The following is an 18,088-nucleotide window of genomic DNA, read 5'->3' as shown; positions in this document are numbered from 1 at the left end:
GCAGGCAGGATGGTGATAAAACTCAACTGGCCCGGCTCAAGCCTCGGGGATCGGGAGGTTAATGAACTTGTGCTTGGGAGGCGCGTTCCGCTGCCAGGTGCGCCCCGTGGGAGGCGTGAGGATGCGGCGCCGGTCACCGTGGTTGTTGGCCGTTGGGAGGAGGCCAGATGGGAGGCGAGCTGCCTCGAGGAGGGGCTGCTGGATCTCACGCACAGTGCAATCTAAGATGTGCAAATTCCTGCAGCGGGGTTTCTAAATGAAGAAGCTGAAGGGTCTATTCACTAAGGAAGTGTCACAACTTGTCAGCGTTGCAACCCGATGGCCAGCCCTGCTCGATTTAGGATCGAGGGGTCTGAGGCAAATGCTGGCTGGCAAGCTTCCGGTCCCTGGCGTTCACTGCCCCGCTCTCAACAAGACCACCTGCTTTTCCTTTGGTGAAGCTGCCCCTTCTCTTTTCTCAGCCATGAGGTATGGGGGATGGACACCTTCCTACCCCAAGGAGGAGATGAACTGGTCCAATTGATCAGTGTGTCCTGTCACCCGGGCCACCTGGAGGGAATGGCTCAGCGATGGGCACGTGACCCAGTTTCAGATCTGTGTGTGGAGAAACTGCTCTTTTCTCCTGACTGTGGAGTCTGAGGGTATAAGGGCAAGAGGTGGGAATGCCTCTGGCTGTTGAGGGATCGCAGGGGAAGCGCAGAGCTGCGACTGGGCACTGAGGCGGGCTGAGGCTCAGAATGCAGCTGACGCGGTACAGACACAGCGTGAGCCGCGTGAGCCTGGCTACGGCATTCATTACAAAGAAATGTGTCATTTTTCTTCTCTTTTTTTTTTTTTTGTTTTTTTTTTTGCGGTACGCGGGCCTCTCACTGCTGCGGCCTCTCCCGTTGCGGAGCACAGGCTCCGGACGCGCAGGCTCAGCGGCCATGGCTCACGGGCCCAGCCGCTCCGCGGCACGTGGGATCTTCCCGGACCGCGTCCCCTGCATCGGCAGGCGGACTCTCAACCACTGCGCCACCGGGGAAGCCCTCCCTAGATTTTTTTAGACGGCACATTTCCTGATTCCTCCTTGCCTTGTGCCAGGCACCGAGCCATCTGCCCTTACAGACCTTTCCTCTTCCAGCTGCACAGTGGCCCCGTGGGCTGTGGATTATTTACTCAGTTTGACAGTCACACACCCCCAGGACCAGACAGCTTAAGAGGCTTATGTAAGGTCACACGACCTCTAAATGATGATGCCAGACTCCAAGCCAGAACTCCAGTCTGGGCTGGAGCAGGGATCTTTCTGCTTTCACATGAGCTTTACGTGTGACTTTGGGAGGGCTTCCTGTTAAGTCCCCATTGGCCAATCACAAGATGGGTGACCGATGAACCAAACAGTTATAAGAAAGGCTTGGGTAGAGGAAGAGATGAGAGGATGTGCTGGACACACACCTTCTGACCCAAAAGAGAAACGCTCATCCGTTATCCCTCCACCCTGATGCTACCTTGCCCTTTCACCGTTCGTGCCTCAGCTCCATCGACCCGCTCACAGCCATATCCTTGCCCGGTCGCTACAATCATATCGGACTCGATGAAGATGAACATCACTTTTTGCAGCTAACTTTATATCCTTAACATTTTCTATCCGCATAACCTCCGTAATGAAGATTTCCATCCTTTTACACGACTGCATTGTGCTGACGCATCATACTTTCCTGATTAGCTCTACTACCGTGAGACATTTAGGTTATTTCTGTGGTTTTCTCTCACCTTTCCCTACTTCCAATAATTGTGCAATAGACATTTTTGCGCCTATAGTTTTTTATTTCTGTTGAGTGATTTCTTCAGGGTAAGGAAGTGGGATTGTCAGGCTGGAAGACATAAGTATTTCTAAGGCTCTTCCTAAGAGCCTTTCGGCTTTTCAAAAGCTTTCCACCCATTTCTATTGCTGCCAGCAGGGTAAGACTGCCAGTTTTACTGTAACCTTGCCAGTGCTAGAGGTTATCATCAAAAATCATTTGTTAACTGAGGTTTGTTAACATCAAATGGGATGTTAAGGTTGCTCTAATTTTATTTCTTGATTACAAGTGGTGCTGGATATTTCTGTATGGGCTTACAGGCTATTTATATTTTCTCTTGTGTGGACAGGCTTCTGTCTTCTGAAACTTCACGCTCCATTACATGGATGTCTATGTGCTGGGGAGGAGGGGGGATGGAGACTGGGGCAGAAAGATGCTAAGTTTACCACTGTCAGAGCAGCTCCCACCGAACAGAAATGATTGTACTGAGGGGCCCTTCCTCCCTCAGCCTTCAGGCAAGACATGAATGCCTTCAGAAACCCTCATAAGTCAAGGTTCTCACCTCTGGGTCCAGAACTTGCTCCTCAGTGGGTGAAACAACCTGGCTGAGTTGGGTGGAGTCACTTTCGATGGCCTGGAGGACTTTCAGAACCTTCTGCTGGTGTCTGAAATTGATTTTGTTTTAGCAAACAGGTATCTGATAGTAATGATACACAACAGAGAAAGTTTGCATCAAGGGTACCAGGCTTACTTTTCTATTTCAGAGAGAAGTAACAATTTGAGACGAAAATACTCACACCCCCGCAGACAGATCAAAGGCGCACACCAGCTGGTTTTCTCCCTTTATAAATAATTGTACAATTAGCGATGAAAGAAGGGCCAAGTAAGAGAAACTGCTTGGGGCCAGATGGCCAGACGATCTCCTTAAGCTGACTGCTAGGCTGTAAGAGTCTTCAGCGGGTGTCTACACAGTACATACAGCCTGCAGGTCAAATGCAACCGGCAGCCTGTTTCTGTGTGGCCTGCAAGCTAAGAATGGTTTTTACATTGTTAAAGGGTTGTTAAAACAAACAAAAAGTGAAAAGCCTGAAGTATTTGCTATCTGGCCCTTTACTGGAAAAGTTTGCCGCTCCTGATCTAGTGACCTGCCTTGCATCTCTAGTTTCTGAGGACACAGCATTCCAAACCTAGCAGAGAGCTGTCTGCAAACACATCCTACTTGTGCTGTTTAAGGCTGAGAACTCCCAAGACCCTGAAGCACAAAGGATCTTGATGATGAAGAAAGAAGCATTTGGTGATGTGTGTGCTGCTTGTAACATATCCTGTATCTGTATCTGATGTAACATATCCTCATGGCCCAGCCCTTTCACTCGCGGAGGAAACTCCAAGTTCTTATTCATGGCCACAGTGGTCCACAGCATGGTTTCCAATCTGGGGTCTGCAGACTCCTGGAGGAGTGGCTAGCACTGCCTTTAGCCTATTCAGAGTTTTTCTACAAATTATCAAAGGCAAACACCCTCTGGATGGACACATATCTGGAGAGTACATAGATTGGCCAGGAAATTCCTCCTTTGTGCAGAGAAAAAGCCCCCATGCCTTTCGGGGCTGATGCAGCCTCAGGCCAGAGCCTCAGCTTAGTGACCACTGTGCAGGCTGGATTTCAGCTGCTCTCACCGCTCAGCCAGGCATGGGCGCTGCACAGACTGCCACGTGCCCAGCTCTGCACAGCGGCCCGGGGAGCATGGTGGGGCTCAGATGTGTGCTTGAAGCTATTGGCTCGGCATGGTGCATCTTTCTGAAGATCAGTGTTGCCTGATGACTACAGGAAAGCCTTTATTTTGATAATAAAACTTGACAGTGCCAATCACTGATGCTATGTGTGAACGGAAGAGAATGCTGCATTTGAACAAACTCTGAATAGAGAAAAGAAGGTTCAGAGGACACTGCCTTGGGTCACTGTCTGCCGCGAGGGCTGCTTCCGTGGAAACCTTTGAGGAGACTGAAGTTTTACATGGGCTGAACGGAACTGAACAAGCCAAGAGACATGTGTCTGAAAGAAATCAAGTCAATTTCAGGCTTTTGGGTTGGAGGGAGGGTGAGGGGGGATGCAGTCTAAGGGAGCAGTTTTAAATGGTCTGGAATCAAAATGCAAAGAAAAACCTCAGTTAATAAGATGCTCATGGCTGGATGGCTACAGGTTGCTGTTTTTGTTTTGAAGCTGCCTCGATAAGTACCTGCTCCCCAGAAGGCCGATCCTGTCAATGGCTTCACTGACGGCTCTGGCTCCCCCTGCTGCCCTGGACTGCTCCTGCGAGCTGGTCGCTGTGCTCGTTGCCGCGGTGATGGAGGGCAGCTGAGGGAGGATGGAAAAGCTTATTAAACAGATGTCCGAGGCCACCCTCCCGGCCCAAGACACAGCAGAGCCACGGTCAAAGGGACACACTTCGCAGGCCATCAGTCTTGTTGCGGGAAACTGGGAACAGGAATGAGGGTGAAAGCGACTACCTGGGGCTGATTAGATCTAGAATCCCCTCACATCTTTGCAAAAAACGTGGGATCTCAGTTTCTTATGATCTGGGAGGTCCCAGGAAACGGTCTGCTTCAATGAGCCATTGAAAAATTTCTCTCATCAAAACCTTTCCCCTCCTCCAGTGAACCTCTGTTCTGTTTGCTACAAAGTAATGGGACTCCATGGAGAATGCCAGTAACATTAGACCCTTTCATTTTTAATCCTCCAAGCCTTTTCCCCTTCTTTTCCATTTATCATTTAAACTACAAATGTGCTCTGATCTTTATCTGCAAATAATCGTAGTCATTGGAAGCTCTGTGAATCAGGGGTCAGGTCATCCAGAAATCCTGGACCGCAGGGTGGGCAAAGTGGCAAACCTGTCAGAAATATTGGCTGGCAATGGTTTAAGATGACTGGGAAGTAATAGAAAAAGTAGGAGCGATGCCAAAAGAAACCCACTATGTTGCTCTGGGGTGCTGCCCTGCCCAGCACTCTGTTTCATGAGCGTTCTCTCCAATTCCTTACTGTCCACCCCTTATCTTCCCCTGTCCTCTTCTCCTCCACGACTCTCCCACTCCTGGAACAGGCCAGGCTCATTCCCACTTCGAAGCTTTTCCCCTGTTCCTTCCGCTTGGAATGCTGTTCCTTTGTTGGCTGGCTCCTTCTTACTAGGCAGGGCTCAGCCTCAATGGGACACCTTCCAAGGGGCCTCCTTGGATCCCCCTGTGGGAGGTAGCCACCATCCTATACCCTGTCACTCTCTCACCCATTAGCACCTTGTATTGCCACCTCTCTCTGAAGTCACCTTGGTTATATACGGCTTTATTCGTATATACTCGAATCTTGTCTGAAAGCTCCCCGAGGCCAGGGGCTGCTCTGGTCTGACTCGGTCACCCCTGTATTCTGAGGACACAGCATAGACTTGTGCACAATCTAACAAAGACGTTCCCAGGTGTTTTATTAATTCACGACCATATTTCCTGGGGCCATCTTTGCTGAGATTGGCCTAACTGACCTAGATAGGTGTAGATATAAATTTATTTATTTAGGATACTGAGATCCTTTTCTGCGTTATCTTGTCAGGAAATGGAAACGTAACAAGGGACTGGAATCAGCAGGCCTGGGTGAGGTCTGGCTTCCACTCATAACCTTGGGCAACGTGCTTCAGCACGGGTCTCCCCATCTGGGAGATGGGCAGAATGCTGGCGTGCTCAGGGAGCACAGTGAGGTCCTGCTGGGACCGTGTGGAGAAGGCCCTCTGGAGACTGTTGGCTGCTGTGGGAATGGGGCTCTGCTGTCCCTCTCTGGCCTTCACTGACCTCAGGGGTCTCCTCCTTCAGCAGACCGGTCCATGACTCTGCTGGTGGTCTCTCTGTGCCCTGGAAGGATGGAATCACATGATCTGAGGTCAGAATAAAGCCATCCACTTCACATCCTTCACTGATAGAGGTACAGACTGTCTTGAGGTCATAGACACAAATGTCAGGGGCAAAAGGCCGAGCACCAGGAAAACAGACAACAGATGCTGCTTGGTGATCACCCCAAAGAGCAGCCCGCCAACAGGGCCTGGGGAGCAACTAGCGGTGTGGACGGGGCCCTAGGCTTTCAGGCTGGCAGACCTCAGCCACTTCCACAGACATGCCATGAGAAAGCCACCCGGATTCCCTGGGTGCCATCAGCCATATCTATAAAACAGTGTGATGAAACCAGCCCTGCCTGTTTCAGGGCTACTGTGAACATCAAGTTAAGGTAAAAGATTTCAACAGGTGAGTCAGGGAACATGCTTCTGAGAAAGGATGTAGACATGAGGGATGTCCAAGGCCTCCAGCTCCCCAGAGACCCCCGCTCCACCCCACCATCCATCCTCCTGTTTGCTGCTCAAAGCCGAAGGCTGCGGGCACCAACTCAAACACCTGTAGGGCCAGAGGGGTTTCCTGAGAAGGTGAAGCAGGCCAGGAGCAGGACATTAAGGAGTGGTGAGGACTGCGGAGGCTGGAAGGGCTCATGCTCTGGGGAAGGGGGTCTTTCCAGAGAAGCCAGAGCTGGTTGTTTGCGCCATCCTGTCTCTGACACACCAATGCTCAACTCTAGTTGAAGGTATTCAGGGTTTGTAAGGAAATCAGCAAGAATTGGAGGCATATTAGCGTCCAACTTAGGCCTAGGAAACAAAAGATGGAAAGGAGGTGGAGGAAATGGGGACTTCGACAGGTCAGTAGCAGCTGTGCACCAGACAGTGGATGCGCTGATTGGTCTAAGGTCAGGGATGCCTCCACCGCTCTCTCTCCTCACCATGTGCTCTTGGCAAGCACTGCTCAGACACTGCCTGGTCCCTGAGTAGCCCAAGTCCTTCTCCATCCTTTCCCTCTGCCTGGGAACGCACCTGTGGTGGGCTGGCGGGGGGCTCAGCCTTTCTGCTGAGGATCGCCCTCTGCAGGGCTTCGTTCTCCACCTGGATGGCTCTGAGCACGGCTGAGGCATCCTCCTCTCGGTCCTCAGCCTTGCACACGAGTTTTCGTGTTGCTGATAGGGGTCTCTCTCGGTGGCTTCCAGGTCCTGGGGGCAGAAAACAGGGGGTGAGCCTTTAGATTGCATTCTTGGAGGGCAGCTCCCAATTGATTAGACTCAAATTGAGGAACGTTCTATAAAAACAACTGGCCCATACTCTCCAAAAATGTCAAGGTCAAAAAAGACAAAGACAGCCTGGAGAGCTGCTCTAGATGAAAGCAGACAGGGCAGACATGGCAGCTGAATGCAACGGCCATCCCGAGGCTGGATCCTGGGTCGGCAAATATCCCTGTAAAGAACACTATTGTAGCAAGTGGAGAAATCCGAGTAGAGTCTGTGACTTGGATAACAGTATTGTATTAATGCTAACTATCCTGAATTTCATACATAAGTGCACTGTGGCAACGTAAAATGAATGCCCTCGTTCTTAGGAGATACATACTGCAGTGTTCAGGGTAAAGTGGGATGCTGCCTACAATTTAATCTCAAATGATTTAAAAATACACACACGCAGAGCAAATATAAAGCAACTGCGGCAAAATGTTAACAACTGGTGAACCTGGGGGAATGGGAGTGTCATTTGTAGTATCCTTGCAACTTGCCTTTACATCTAAAATTGAAATAAAAAGTTAAAAAGTTAGCCCTCTAACAAAGTGCCTATAAGGACTAATACCTGACATTGTGAAGAAGGATGGGTATTTGGGAATATTTTTGCTTTGTTTCATATTTACATGGGTAGTAAGAGTTACAAAGAAATTACTCCTCAACTGAAGAAAAAAATATTGCAAAGCTGTAGTCGGTTCTGGAAGTTCTAATGAGTGGAACACTGATTTTATAATATGCAAAAATATTTGCAATATATGAAAAAGTACCCAGCAAGACTGGTTGGAAAAAAATACATTATGGCACGTTTACCCAATGGAATACTACGCATCTGTAAAAAGAAAGGCATTCTAAAATATCTATAGATAAATATGGTGACCTGAATGTGCTTCATAATCACCTGGGGTGTGGGTGTGGGTGCAGATGAAATTGGTCATCAATTGAACATTGCCAAGGTCGGGTAATGAACATGGGGGGTTATGATAACATCCTCTCAAGCACTTATGTTTGGATTCTTTCTCTGTTAAAAAAAAAAATCTCCGTTTAAAAATAGAACTGCTCAAAATGTTTCCATTGGGATGTTTAAAGAGGCTTTAACCTACTGAATTTCAACCCCTCGGCAAATATTTATTGAGTGCCCCTCTGCCAGGCTCTGTTCTTAGCGCTGGGGACACTGCAGCGACCATACAGATCAAGACCCTTGCCCTTGTAGAGAGAGGCAATAGGCAGAGAAACAAGAAATACTCTAGGGTGTTCCATGTCAGAAAATGATATGGAAAAACAAGAAAAGCAGAGCAGGGTAACAGAGATGGGGTGAGCAGGGTGGCAGGTTGGCCACACGGAGCGTTGGGGAAGTGTGGTCCAGGAACCAGTGTGAAGTGAGAGGCCTGAGAAGGGGTGGGGAGGGCCAAGGCAGGGCCTTGGAGGACACTGTAAGGCCATTACTCCGAGAGAAATGGGGAGCCACTGAAGGCTTGAAAGCAGGGGACCTGATTTGACTTAGGTGCTGAGTGGAGAACAGAATGAAGGGAGGTGAGGGGGAAAGCAGAGAGGCCAGTTAGGGCTCCTGCAGCTGCCCAGTGGAGCGGGGACACAGGGTGTGGTCAGTTTCTGCGTGTATGTTGCAGACAGAGCCAGCAGGATTTCCTGACAGAGTAGATGTGGCTGGTGCAGAAAGAGAGTCAAGAACGATGCCAAGGTTCTGGCCTGAGGAAACAGATGATGGGGTTGCTTTCAGTTGAGCTGCGGAGGGCTGTCAGAGGAGCAGGTTTGGAAGCGAAGAGCAGGGGCAGCTTGGAGCCCAGAGATGTGATTTTGGCGTCAGGGTGGAGCTGTCGAGTTGGCCTGTACACACACACGAGTGTGGAGTTTGGGAGGGTGGTCTGGGCTGGAGATGTGAATTCAACCTAGGCAACTTCGTTGCATCATTTAACAACAGTATCAAAGACTGACATTAACGTTGGCCTATAACGAACTGGGAATTGATAGCTATGACTTCTCTGGGGAGATACAGATATAGATATAGATAGCCTGGTACAAATTCTTGTTAAAAACCAGCAACCTGGGCTTACCTGGTAGCACAGTGGTTGAGAGTCTGCCTACCAATGCAGGGGACACGGGTTCGAGCCCTGGTCCGGGAAGATCCCACATGCCACGGAGCAACTAAGCCCGTGCACCACAACTACCGAGCCTGCGCTCTAGTGCCTATAAGCCACAACTACTGAGCCCATGTGCCACAACTACTGAGCCCACGCACCTAGAGCCAGTGCTCCGCAACAAGAGAAGCCACTGCAATGAGAAGCCCGCGCACCGCAACGAAGAGCAGCCCCCGCTCACCACAACTAGAGAAAGCCTGTGCGCAGCAATGAAGACCCAACGCAGCGCGCAGCAACGAAGATCCAACGCAGCCAATAAATAAATAAATAAATAAAAATTGAAAACAAACAAACAAACCCCAGCAACCTTCCATCCTCATGACCTCAGTAAACAGGCACCGCTGATTATTAGAGATTTAGTTGGAGCCCTTTATCCTCCTGCTATGTTAGAATTTGCATCTGAATGAGGCTTCAAGTAGCAACACCAAGAATGGCTTTGGCAGGAGAGGGAGTATAGCCAGGTACTGGGGTTGGTGGAAAAGCTAAGCTAAAATGAGGGGACACCAATTTCTTCCAGGCATCCAGGAGAGGGGCTTTGGATGTGAATGCCCAGGGACCGGGCAGGCACTCTGAGTGAGTGAGACTGAACTCGGGGTGGGTGTGGGGGAGATGGGAGGCAGCTGAGCCACTGCCCAGCTCCAGCCAATGCCTGCCAGACAAAGCTGTGCTTCTAGTGTTGCCAGGTTTTTCTCCAAGAAAAGTTAGAATCTGAAGTTTATGTGAAATCCCCCTGAATTTATTTGTTCATAAAGTATTTCAGTTTTTAGGAAACGTGAAAGCCAACAGAACCCAAGGTCTGGTCTAATACAGGCCACGGCAAGTCCCAGCTGCTCCTCCAGGAAAGTCAAGGGCACCCAAAGGAAGCCCTGCATGCCTTCGGATGGCTGGCTGGCCTGGGTGATAATGGCAGTGGGTCATTCTCTGACTTTGATGGACTCTTGCTGCAGCTCCATTACTGCTCCTGGGGACATAGAGTAAGGCACTGCTGGCAATGTGACCTGGGGATTCTGTTCTCCCCAGTCAAGGCTGCTTTAACTCTGTTTTCCTTTCTTATCAGCTACTCGACCTGCTCTGCAACTCGAGGGATAAGAAGGTGAGACCTGGAAGGAGCTGATGGAGGTGGGGATTCTCATTGCCATGGAAACACTGTGGGTCCAAGGGGTGTGGGGAGGCCACTGGGATCTTCCTCACGCAGGTCCCTGATGCAGTTGGGAGGACAGGAAAAGAAAGTGAAAGAAAAGAAGTGGCCTTGAGCCCGTCTGGAGCTGGAACTGAGGAATCCTGAAGCACCAACACACCCTCACCCCAAGGGGGGCTGAAGCCGAACTGGGTTCCCCGCAAGGCACAGGCATTAATGACACAGGCTCTCAACTGTCACTACACTGTGGGATAAGATGCTGCTCTGGGTGCCGGGGTACAGACGTGGGTGGGAAAGGCATGTCCCTGTCCTCACAGACCTCACAGTCATGGGGCACAGACAGACACGGATCAGGCACACAGGACACGCCACCAGCAGGTGATGAGTGCTGGGGAAAAAGTCAAGTGGGATAAAAGCTAGAGATGACAGGAGGGGGAAGGACACTCGGTCAGGGAGGGTGACATCTGAGCAGAGACCTGAAGGCGGTGAGCCTTGTGAATACCCATATGGGGAGGCTGTTCCAGGCCAAGGGAGCAGCAGGTGTCAAGGCCCTGTGATGGGCGGAGCTTGGCACAGGGAGGAATGGCAGGGGGCTGGCCTCGGGGAGCGATGGGAAGCCTGGGGGGCAGCGGGGGGGTGGACAGGTCTCATGGGACCCTGAGGCCACGTAAGCCCCAGAGGCCTCCTGCTACTCCAGGAGGCCACGCCCACCTCGTTTGCTGCTATGCCCTGGCTCCGGCATTATGATCGTTGTCAAATGAATGGATGGAAAATGATTTCAGTTCCCAACCTTGTCAATCTCAGTATTTGTGAATATCATTAAAACATATCATTTCCTCCTCCATCTGCAGTAAAGCAGAGCTGAGAAATTTAAGGCCCCTTCAGATCCTATAGAGGATCCTACAAATAAGGGCCAAGGATCTTGTGTACAGCTAAACAAACGCGCCAGCACTCTTGACACTGGGGGTGCGAACCCCAGCATCAGTGCGAGGCTCGGGCAACGCCAGGATAAGCAGAACCTGAGATTCGTAGGCTCCTTCTGCATTTCATGCCTACAGCACTTATAAAGTCAGTCGAAGGAGAGCCCCTGCGTGGTAACCCTTGCCTATTTATTGCCACTATGTGGGCAAGAGCCCCGTCCGCTTGTGCCTCGGTGGCCTGGGGCTATGGTGGAGCATCGCGCCCGACAGAACTATCTGTTCTTGGCCACTACAACCCTGCGATCACCTCTTCTTGGAAAAGGATAATCAGGAAGGCATTTTCTTCCAGCGGGGTTCAGCTTTGTCTGCACAAACCCTTCTGCCCTGAGCGCCTTTCATCTGGGAGGGAATGCTCCTGCAACAACACGATCGTTGGGTCCTGCCTGTGCCCTTTGAGTCATATTAGGCTAAGAAGATGCTTTCAAAAATTAAATCAGGCTTTCTCTGAGTGAAGGTCAAGGCCACAGCTCCACCACCAGAGCTCTCCCCACCCACGGCTTCCCAGAAACGCGTGTCCACAGTGCCTGTGTCCTCCTGAATCACATCCCCGCTGCCTGGCTGTGTAGACTGTGCGTTTCCTCATTGCACACGAGGTCACTGCCTTTTGATTCCATTGGAAGTTCTCCTTGCTCGCTTGGGTGAGCCATTTCCACACTGGCCTGAGCACCACGTGAGGGTGGATTTATTCTCATCACAGATCTGGAGAACGGTGGATTTATTCACACAATAAATCATTACCACCAGCAAAAGCCAAATGGCACATTTTAATTTATCCCAAGCAGCTCTTTTCTGGTTGAAAACCACGCCTCTACTGTTAACTTCACTTTCTCTTTGCTTCACTAGAACTTGGCTTTCATCTCTCTTGCAGGGAAACAAAAGAGTGTATCAATTCAGGAGATTTACCATGAATGCAGCACATGTCACAAAGAAGACGTGAGGACATGGGGGCTGTCCGGTCAGCTCACCAGCCAGGTGGCTTCTTCCCACTCGCCAGCTATGACTCGAAAAGCTCAAAGTCAGCGTCTCAGCAAAATGACCCCTTCCCACATGCAAGGACCTTTGAGATCACCTGGGAATCCACTGAAAAGGCAAACATTACATCTGAGAATCACAAGGGTCTAACGTAGAGCTCATAGGCCGGCAGCCCAAAGGCTGAAGCCAGCCTGCAGATTGCGTTGTGTGCCTTTTTTTAAAAATTGGAAACAGATGCTAAGTTAAAAAAAAAAAAAAAAAAGAATAGGAAATCCACCTGAAAATCGGGATTCCTGGCATCTCTTGAAAAGTCCTATGATCTGACGTGGCAATCGTGAGCTGGGGAGCAGCTCCTGCTGCAGGCGTGGCATCAGTGATGGTCACGTGCCTGTAAGCCCGGAAACTGTGCACGATTTGTGCCGTGAAAGGTCCAGGGAAACAGCTGGCTTAGCCCTGTTTTGTCCTGAGCTGCACATACTCCCTCTAAAATCCACCCAGGAGGGGGAAGGGGGCTGCCCGCTGGGACAATAGCTTACATCTGAGTATTCCAGAGCCTCTGTGCATTTTAAGTTGGCTCAGCCTCAGCAGGCTACACGCTCCCCACAGCGTAGGAGACCGCGACAAATGGCCACAAACGCCTCCCACCTGCATCCCACCTGCAGTGTGCCATATCGCCCTGTGACGCTGCAGCATCTCCCATCAAAAGGCGGGTGGAATCTGTTTCTCTAGCTGGGCATGGCCTGGTGACTCCCTTTGGCCAACAGGTCCTTAGCAGTCACGACCAGGCGGAGCCTAACTTAAGAAAGGACTTACATGCTGGGGTGTGTCCTCTCGGGCTGCCTGGAGACCACCAGGCGCTGGGTAATGAGACCACGTGGAGCAGAGACGAGGTGTCCCAGCTGAGGTCCTTGGGCCAGCGGGACTGCCAGACGCTGTGAGGGTGGCCGTGCGAGACCAGCCAGCCAGGCACCCACTACGGAACCGGCCAGCCCCCTGCAGCAATAATAGAAGCATTGTCGCAGCCACCGCAGCGTGGAGGGGATTGTTAGGCGGCAAGAGATAGTTGATAACACCTGGCTCGTCCAGGCCTGTGCTCTTCTCAACTCTGAGGCTTATTTGGGGGCCTCTCCACAGGCAGATGCTGTCTGTAACCCTTAACACTCATTCTTCTGCTGCTGTCTCTTCGTGAGCCCAGGAATGCACGTGATTTTTAATGATTTTTTCAAGGAAGGCAGTCAGCCCCCATCTCCCCATCCCTGACTAAATGACTTTACTCTTTCCTCGCATATTACAGTCCTTTGCTCTGCACCCGGCCCCTGAAGAATTTGTAGCAAAGTGTCCTGTGTGGTTAGTTTTTGTAAGAAATGAGCAGCAGTTGCTTTCATCCTCCCAGCAGCAGTGACCTCCACGGCATCCATGTTTCCCTTCAGGGAACCACCTCTTCTCCATCTTCTCAGTCTACATGCTTTGGATGGATCTGGATCTGCCCCCACTCCTGGCCCTTCCTGGGCCCTTGAGAGAACAGGTGCCTCTCCCTGACTACAGAGACTGGAGATCGGTTCAGGGTAGAGCTGGTTCTTGGACTCTGCTGGAACTATTTGGAGAGGAGCAGTCCCTTTCCCCAGGGGTTGCTAAGTCAGTAAATGCGAGCCTGGAGCCACCAGGGACCATCTCCGGGCCACGCCTGAGACTACAGATGTGGTTCTCAAAGTGTGGTCCCTGGAGCAGTAACATCAGTATCACCTAGGAACTTGTTAGGAATTAAAACACTTAGGCTCCACCCTAGATGCACTGAATTAAAATTTGGGCAGGGTCCAACAATCTGGATTTAATTTGCTTGGCCAATAATTCTGATGCATGTTCAAGTTTGAGACCCACTGGACTCAAAAAGTAGAGCTAAGTGATGAAGAAACAGTTCCTGGTGATAGCATCATCTGAGTACCTGGATCCCACCATACCTGAGGGCAGATCTATAGTCCTGGACTTTTCAGGTCTCTGAGTGATACATTTTCCTTTGTTGCTTCAGCCAGTTTGCATTTCTGACACTTGCTATTAATAATGAACACTGACATATGTTATGAGACTCTGGACTTTGGCAGAATGGTCTTCCTGCTGCAGGTTTTCTTGACAGAAGTGCTAACTGCGCTAACTGCAGGGCTGTTAGGGTCTTCTAATTCACTCATGCTGAGGGGTGTTACTTTATTTCTGTGGTTGGCAGCTTGTCTGGGAAAAGTAGTTCCGATATATAACTTCCCTAGAGCACTCTGACGACTTGGACAGTAAACTTTCTGCAGTAAAGACTGATCTTCTTTCACCTTCAACAAGACAACAGGTCTCTGGAAGTTTCCTGGAAGGCTTATTGATAGAGACCAAAGTAACCCAGGGCATGAGGCCCTTTCATTAGAACAAGGGACAGTTATAGTGATAGAGAGGAATTAAGCTCTCGTGGAGTTGCACCATGTGTACATTTAATTGACATAAATTCAATTTTATGACCTTGGCCAAAGATAAAGGAGCAAGGAGAGAAATAACTCTTTTAAGAGAGCAGGCAATAGGTTACACTTATGGTAATGGCAGGCTATCTAATCCAGACCAACCTGTCCCTGGAGCACAACTAGAAAACCTGGACCAAATAGTAGTATAAAAATCTGTTTATAAAAAGAAACCTGTTTGAAGGCATGGAGAGTGAACAGGGCTGTGAAGGCTTACAGGCAGGAGAACAGAAACCTAGAGAGGTTACCCCAGCACCTGGGAAGTGTTTCCCCTCAAGGTGCTGCTGATTCTAAGAGCTGTTGCAAGGCTGAGAAACTGAAGAGAGCTGGTGACAGACTCAGGGCTACAGCCTGAGAGTCAGGGTGACCTAGAAAGAGCCAGGCGTGAAGGGCACAGAAAGGTTAACAATGTAGGCAAATCTAAATTACTATTGACTATTTTAATAATAATAATGATGTCTGGTGAGGTTTAATATCTAGAGAGAATTAAAATGCATGACAATAATAGCATTTAATTTTGGATGGGAGTAAATGGAGTTACACAGTTGTAAGGTCTCCACTGAATGAGAAGCGGTAAACTTGCTAATTTAAAGTAGACTCTAATAAGTCAAGAATACACGTTGCAATCTCTGGTAATGACTAAAGAATAGTAAAAGAATGTATAACTAACAAGCTAATAGAGAAGAAAAAAGAGGGATAATGTAAAGTAATCAGTTCAGAATAGGGCAAGAAAGGAGAGAAAAAGGAACATAAAACAGGCAGAACAAATAAAAAGCAAACAATAAAATGGCAGATTTAAACTTAAATATATCTGCAATTACATTAAACGTAAATGGACTAAATGTGCCCATTAAAACACATTGATTGTTAGAGGATAAAAATAAAAACCAATTACATGGGGTTTACAAGAGACAAAACCCAATGTAAGGATGCAGAATGTTTGAAATGAAAGAATGAAAAAGGATACGCTACATAAACACTAACCAAAAGAAAGCTGGTCAACTTTAAGACAAAAGCATTATTAGAGTGAAAAAGAGACAACACATGGTGATAAAAGGTTCAGTTCACCAGGAAGATATAAGAAGGCTGATTTTGTATGCCCCCCGGAAAGACGTCCCCCCCACAAACAGAAAGTAAAGCATCTAAGCAGTCCAGATTTTGCCTGGACAAGTGAGAGCTGGTTTGAGTCTTCTGTCCTTTCAGCAAGTCTCAGGGTCCTGTGCCTCTGGAGGAAGGAATATCTCAGTGACCTCAGCATAATGCCAGTGCTTAAAGTCACATTTTCCCTACAACCAGACCCTAAACAAGGCCAACTGCTTCATCTGGAGCTTGACCAAGAAGCTGTGATTGTCCCCACCCTGGAGGAGCAATGACTCTCTTGGGCTTAAGGAGAGGTGATATGGCTGTATGGGGTTTTCTAGATGGAGCCACATACGCTGCACTTGATCATCAGTCTGAGGGATTTTCAAGGGTAGCTTTAACCACCTGCACTTTTTTTGACCTTTAGAACCTCATCCCCGTGGGACATGTGGCTCCAACGTCATCCCATTTCAGTATGAGAGTGGTAACAATGCCATGGTTTTCAACTTTCCTTTTTTTCAAATTTGGCTAATGTAGGAGCCATGTATACTTAACAGATAAAGGCTGACCTCCAAACCTGTTCAAAATGAGGATTCCACCACCTCAAACAGTGTCATCTTTAAGGGAATCAATGGGACAAACTGAGAACCAAGTGCCAGGGACAGCTGGTAATCTGATTTTTACCAGATGGACCCAGTGACATGTGCTGTTTATGTGAATGCATTGCTTCCTTGCCATGGTGGTCAGGAAACTCAAAGTCATGAGTGTGACCCCCTGAGGCATTCATCTGTTCACCCCTTGGCGTCAACTTATTGTTCCTACTCTTGTTTTCCCTTTACCTTCATTTCCTTACATATTTGTTAAAGTCTTCTTGCACTACAAAATTTGTTAGAACATGTCAGAACTTCTTGGAGAAAGGCAGATTATAAATAATTAATGAAGCTCGACTTCTCAAAAAACTGTACATGAAGGTGTGTGTTACAGTTGACTTGTTGAAGTCTTAACCTCCTAGTACCTGTGAATGTGACCTTATTTGGAAATAGGGTCTTTGCTGATGATCGAGTTAAGATGAGGTCATTAGAGTGGGTCTCAATCCAATATGACTGGTACCCTTATAAAAAGGGGAAACTTGGACCCAGAGACAGATGTGTATACAGGAAAGCACCAGGTGAGGGTTGGAGTTATGTTGCCACAAGGCAAGGAAATACCAGAAGCTAGGAGAGAAGCCTGGTGCAGATTCACCCCTAGTGCCTTCAGAAGGAACATGGCCCTGCTGACACCTTGATCTTGGACTTCCCAGCCGCCAGAAATGTGACACAATAACTTTCTATTGTTTAAGCCAATCAGATTGTGGTACTTTGTTACAGCAGCCCTGGGAAATGAATACAGTATTTGAAATGATTTTAGCTGATACATGGTTTAACTTTAAAAATGTTAACAGCTATATATTTATATTAATGAACATTAGAAAAAACAGAACAAGTGACTCCAACCTGTGGATTTTAGGCACGTCATTGCTTCGAACTAGACTGATGTGGGTATGTCGCAAGCAAATAGCAGTTTAGTTGACACACGAGGGGCCATGCAGTGGAGTGATTGAGAACAGATACTCTGCAGCCAGGTTTTAAACACTGGCTTTACACTTACTGGCTGTGTGACCTTGGACAGATTCCTCAACCTCTCTGTGCCTTGGTTTCCTCTGTATAATAGTGTTGATAATAGCAGTACCTACTGCACGGGGTTGTTTGAGTGATTAAATGCAAGATTAACACGTGTGGTACAAAACACAGCCTGGGAGCTGGTTCAGTGCTTTGTAAGTGCTGGCTCTTCATTTTATTACCCAGAAACGTAAATATTTAGTGATCATGGCCAGCACATGAAGGAGGGAGATCTCAGTGAGCCCAGTAGGATGGCTGGGAAGGGTGCTTGACTGCCACCGTGCTGCTCCCACTCTACCAGGGGCTCTGGAAGTTTCCTGCACAGTGGCACTCCATCCTTGGTTTCATTTCTTTTAACAACTTGTCTTTTTTTTTTTTTTTGCGGTACGTGGGCCTCTCACTGTTGTGGCCTCTCCCATTGCGGAGCACAGGCTCTGGACACGCAGGCTCAGGGGCCATGGCTCACGGGCCCAGCCGCTCCGTGGCATGTGGGATCTTCCCGGACCGGGGCACGAACCCACGTCCCCTGCATCAGCAGGTGGACTCTCAACCACTGCGCCACCAGGGAAGCTCTTAACAACTTGTCTTGGAGGAATTTTCTAAAAAGCCATTTAAAATTTTTTCACATAGAGTGAACACCAGGAGTACAGACTGGAGTCCTGTCAACTCGAGCAGTGGTCAGTGGAGCCAGTCCAGGTGTAGAAGAAACAATGGC

At 48.9% G+C, this 18,088-nt stretch overlaps 1 protein-coding gene across 10 annotated transcripts in view; it reads right to left on the bottom strand.

Moving 5' to 3' along the window:
* KIAA0556 (KIAA0556 ortholog) overlaps nucleotides 1–18,088 on the bottom strand; it is a 201,610-nt gene that overhangs the window by 76,789 nt on the left and 106,733 nt on the right. For all 10 annotated transcript variants that reach the window (XR_003793117.1, XM_029220374.1, XM_029220375.1 and 7 more), the window contains 4 exons: nucleotides 6,671–6,843; nucleotides 5,610–5,669; nucleotides 4,016–4,134; nucleotides 2,344–2,446 (listed from right to left, as the gene is read on the bottom strand). Coding sequence is in view for 9 of the 10 variants with exons in the window: in XM_029220374.1 (XP_029076207.1) it covers nucleotides 2,344–2,446; nucleotides 4,016–4,134; nucleotides 5,610–5,669; nucleotides 6,671–6,843 (455 nt within the window). In the remaining variant the exon portion in view is untranslated. The remainder of the gene's footprint in view (nucleotides 1–2,343; nucleotides 2,447–4,015; nucleotides 4,135–5,609; nucleotides 5,670–6,670; nucleotides 6,844–18,088) is intronic.

Source organism: Monodon monoceros, unplaced genomic scaffold (assembly GCF_005190385.1).
Source record: "Monodon monoceros isolate NGI ecotype Baffin Bay Population unplaced genomic scaffold, NGI_Narwhal_1 Super_Scaffold_13, whole genome shotgun sequence".
Classification (NCBI taxonomy): domain Eukaryota; kingdom Metazoa; phylum Chordata; class Mammalia; order Artiodactyla; family Monodontidae; genus Monodon; species Monodon monoceros.
Note: the sequence above shows the minus strand (reverse complement) of the source record. Positions and strands in the feature narration are given on the sequence as shown.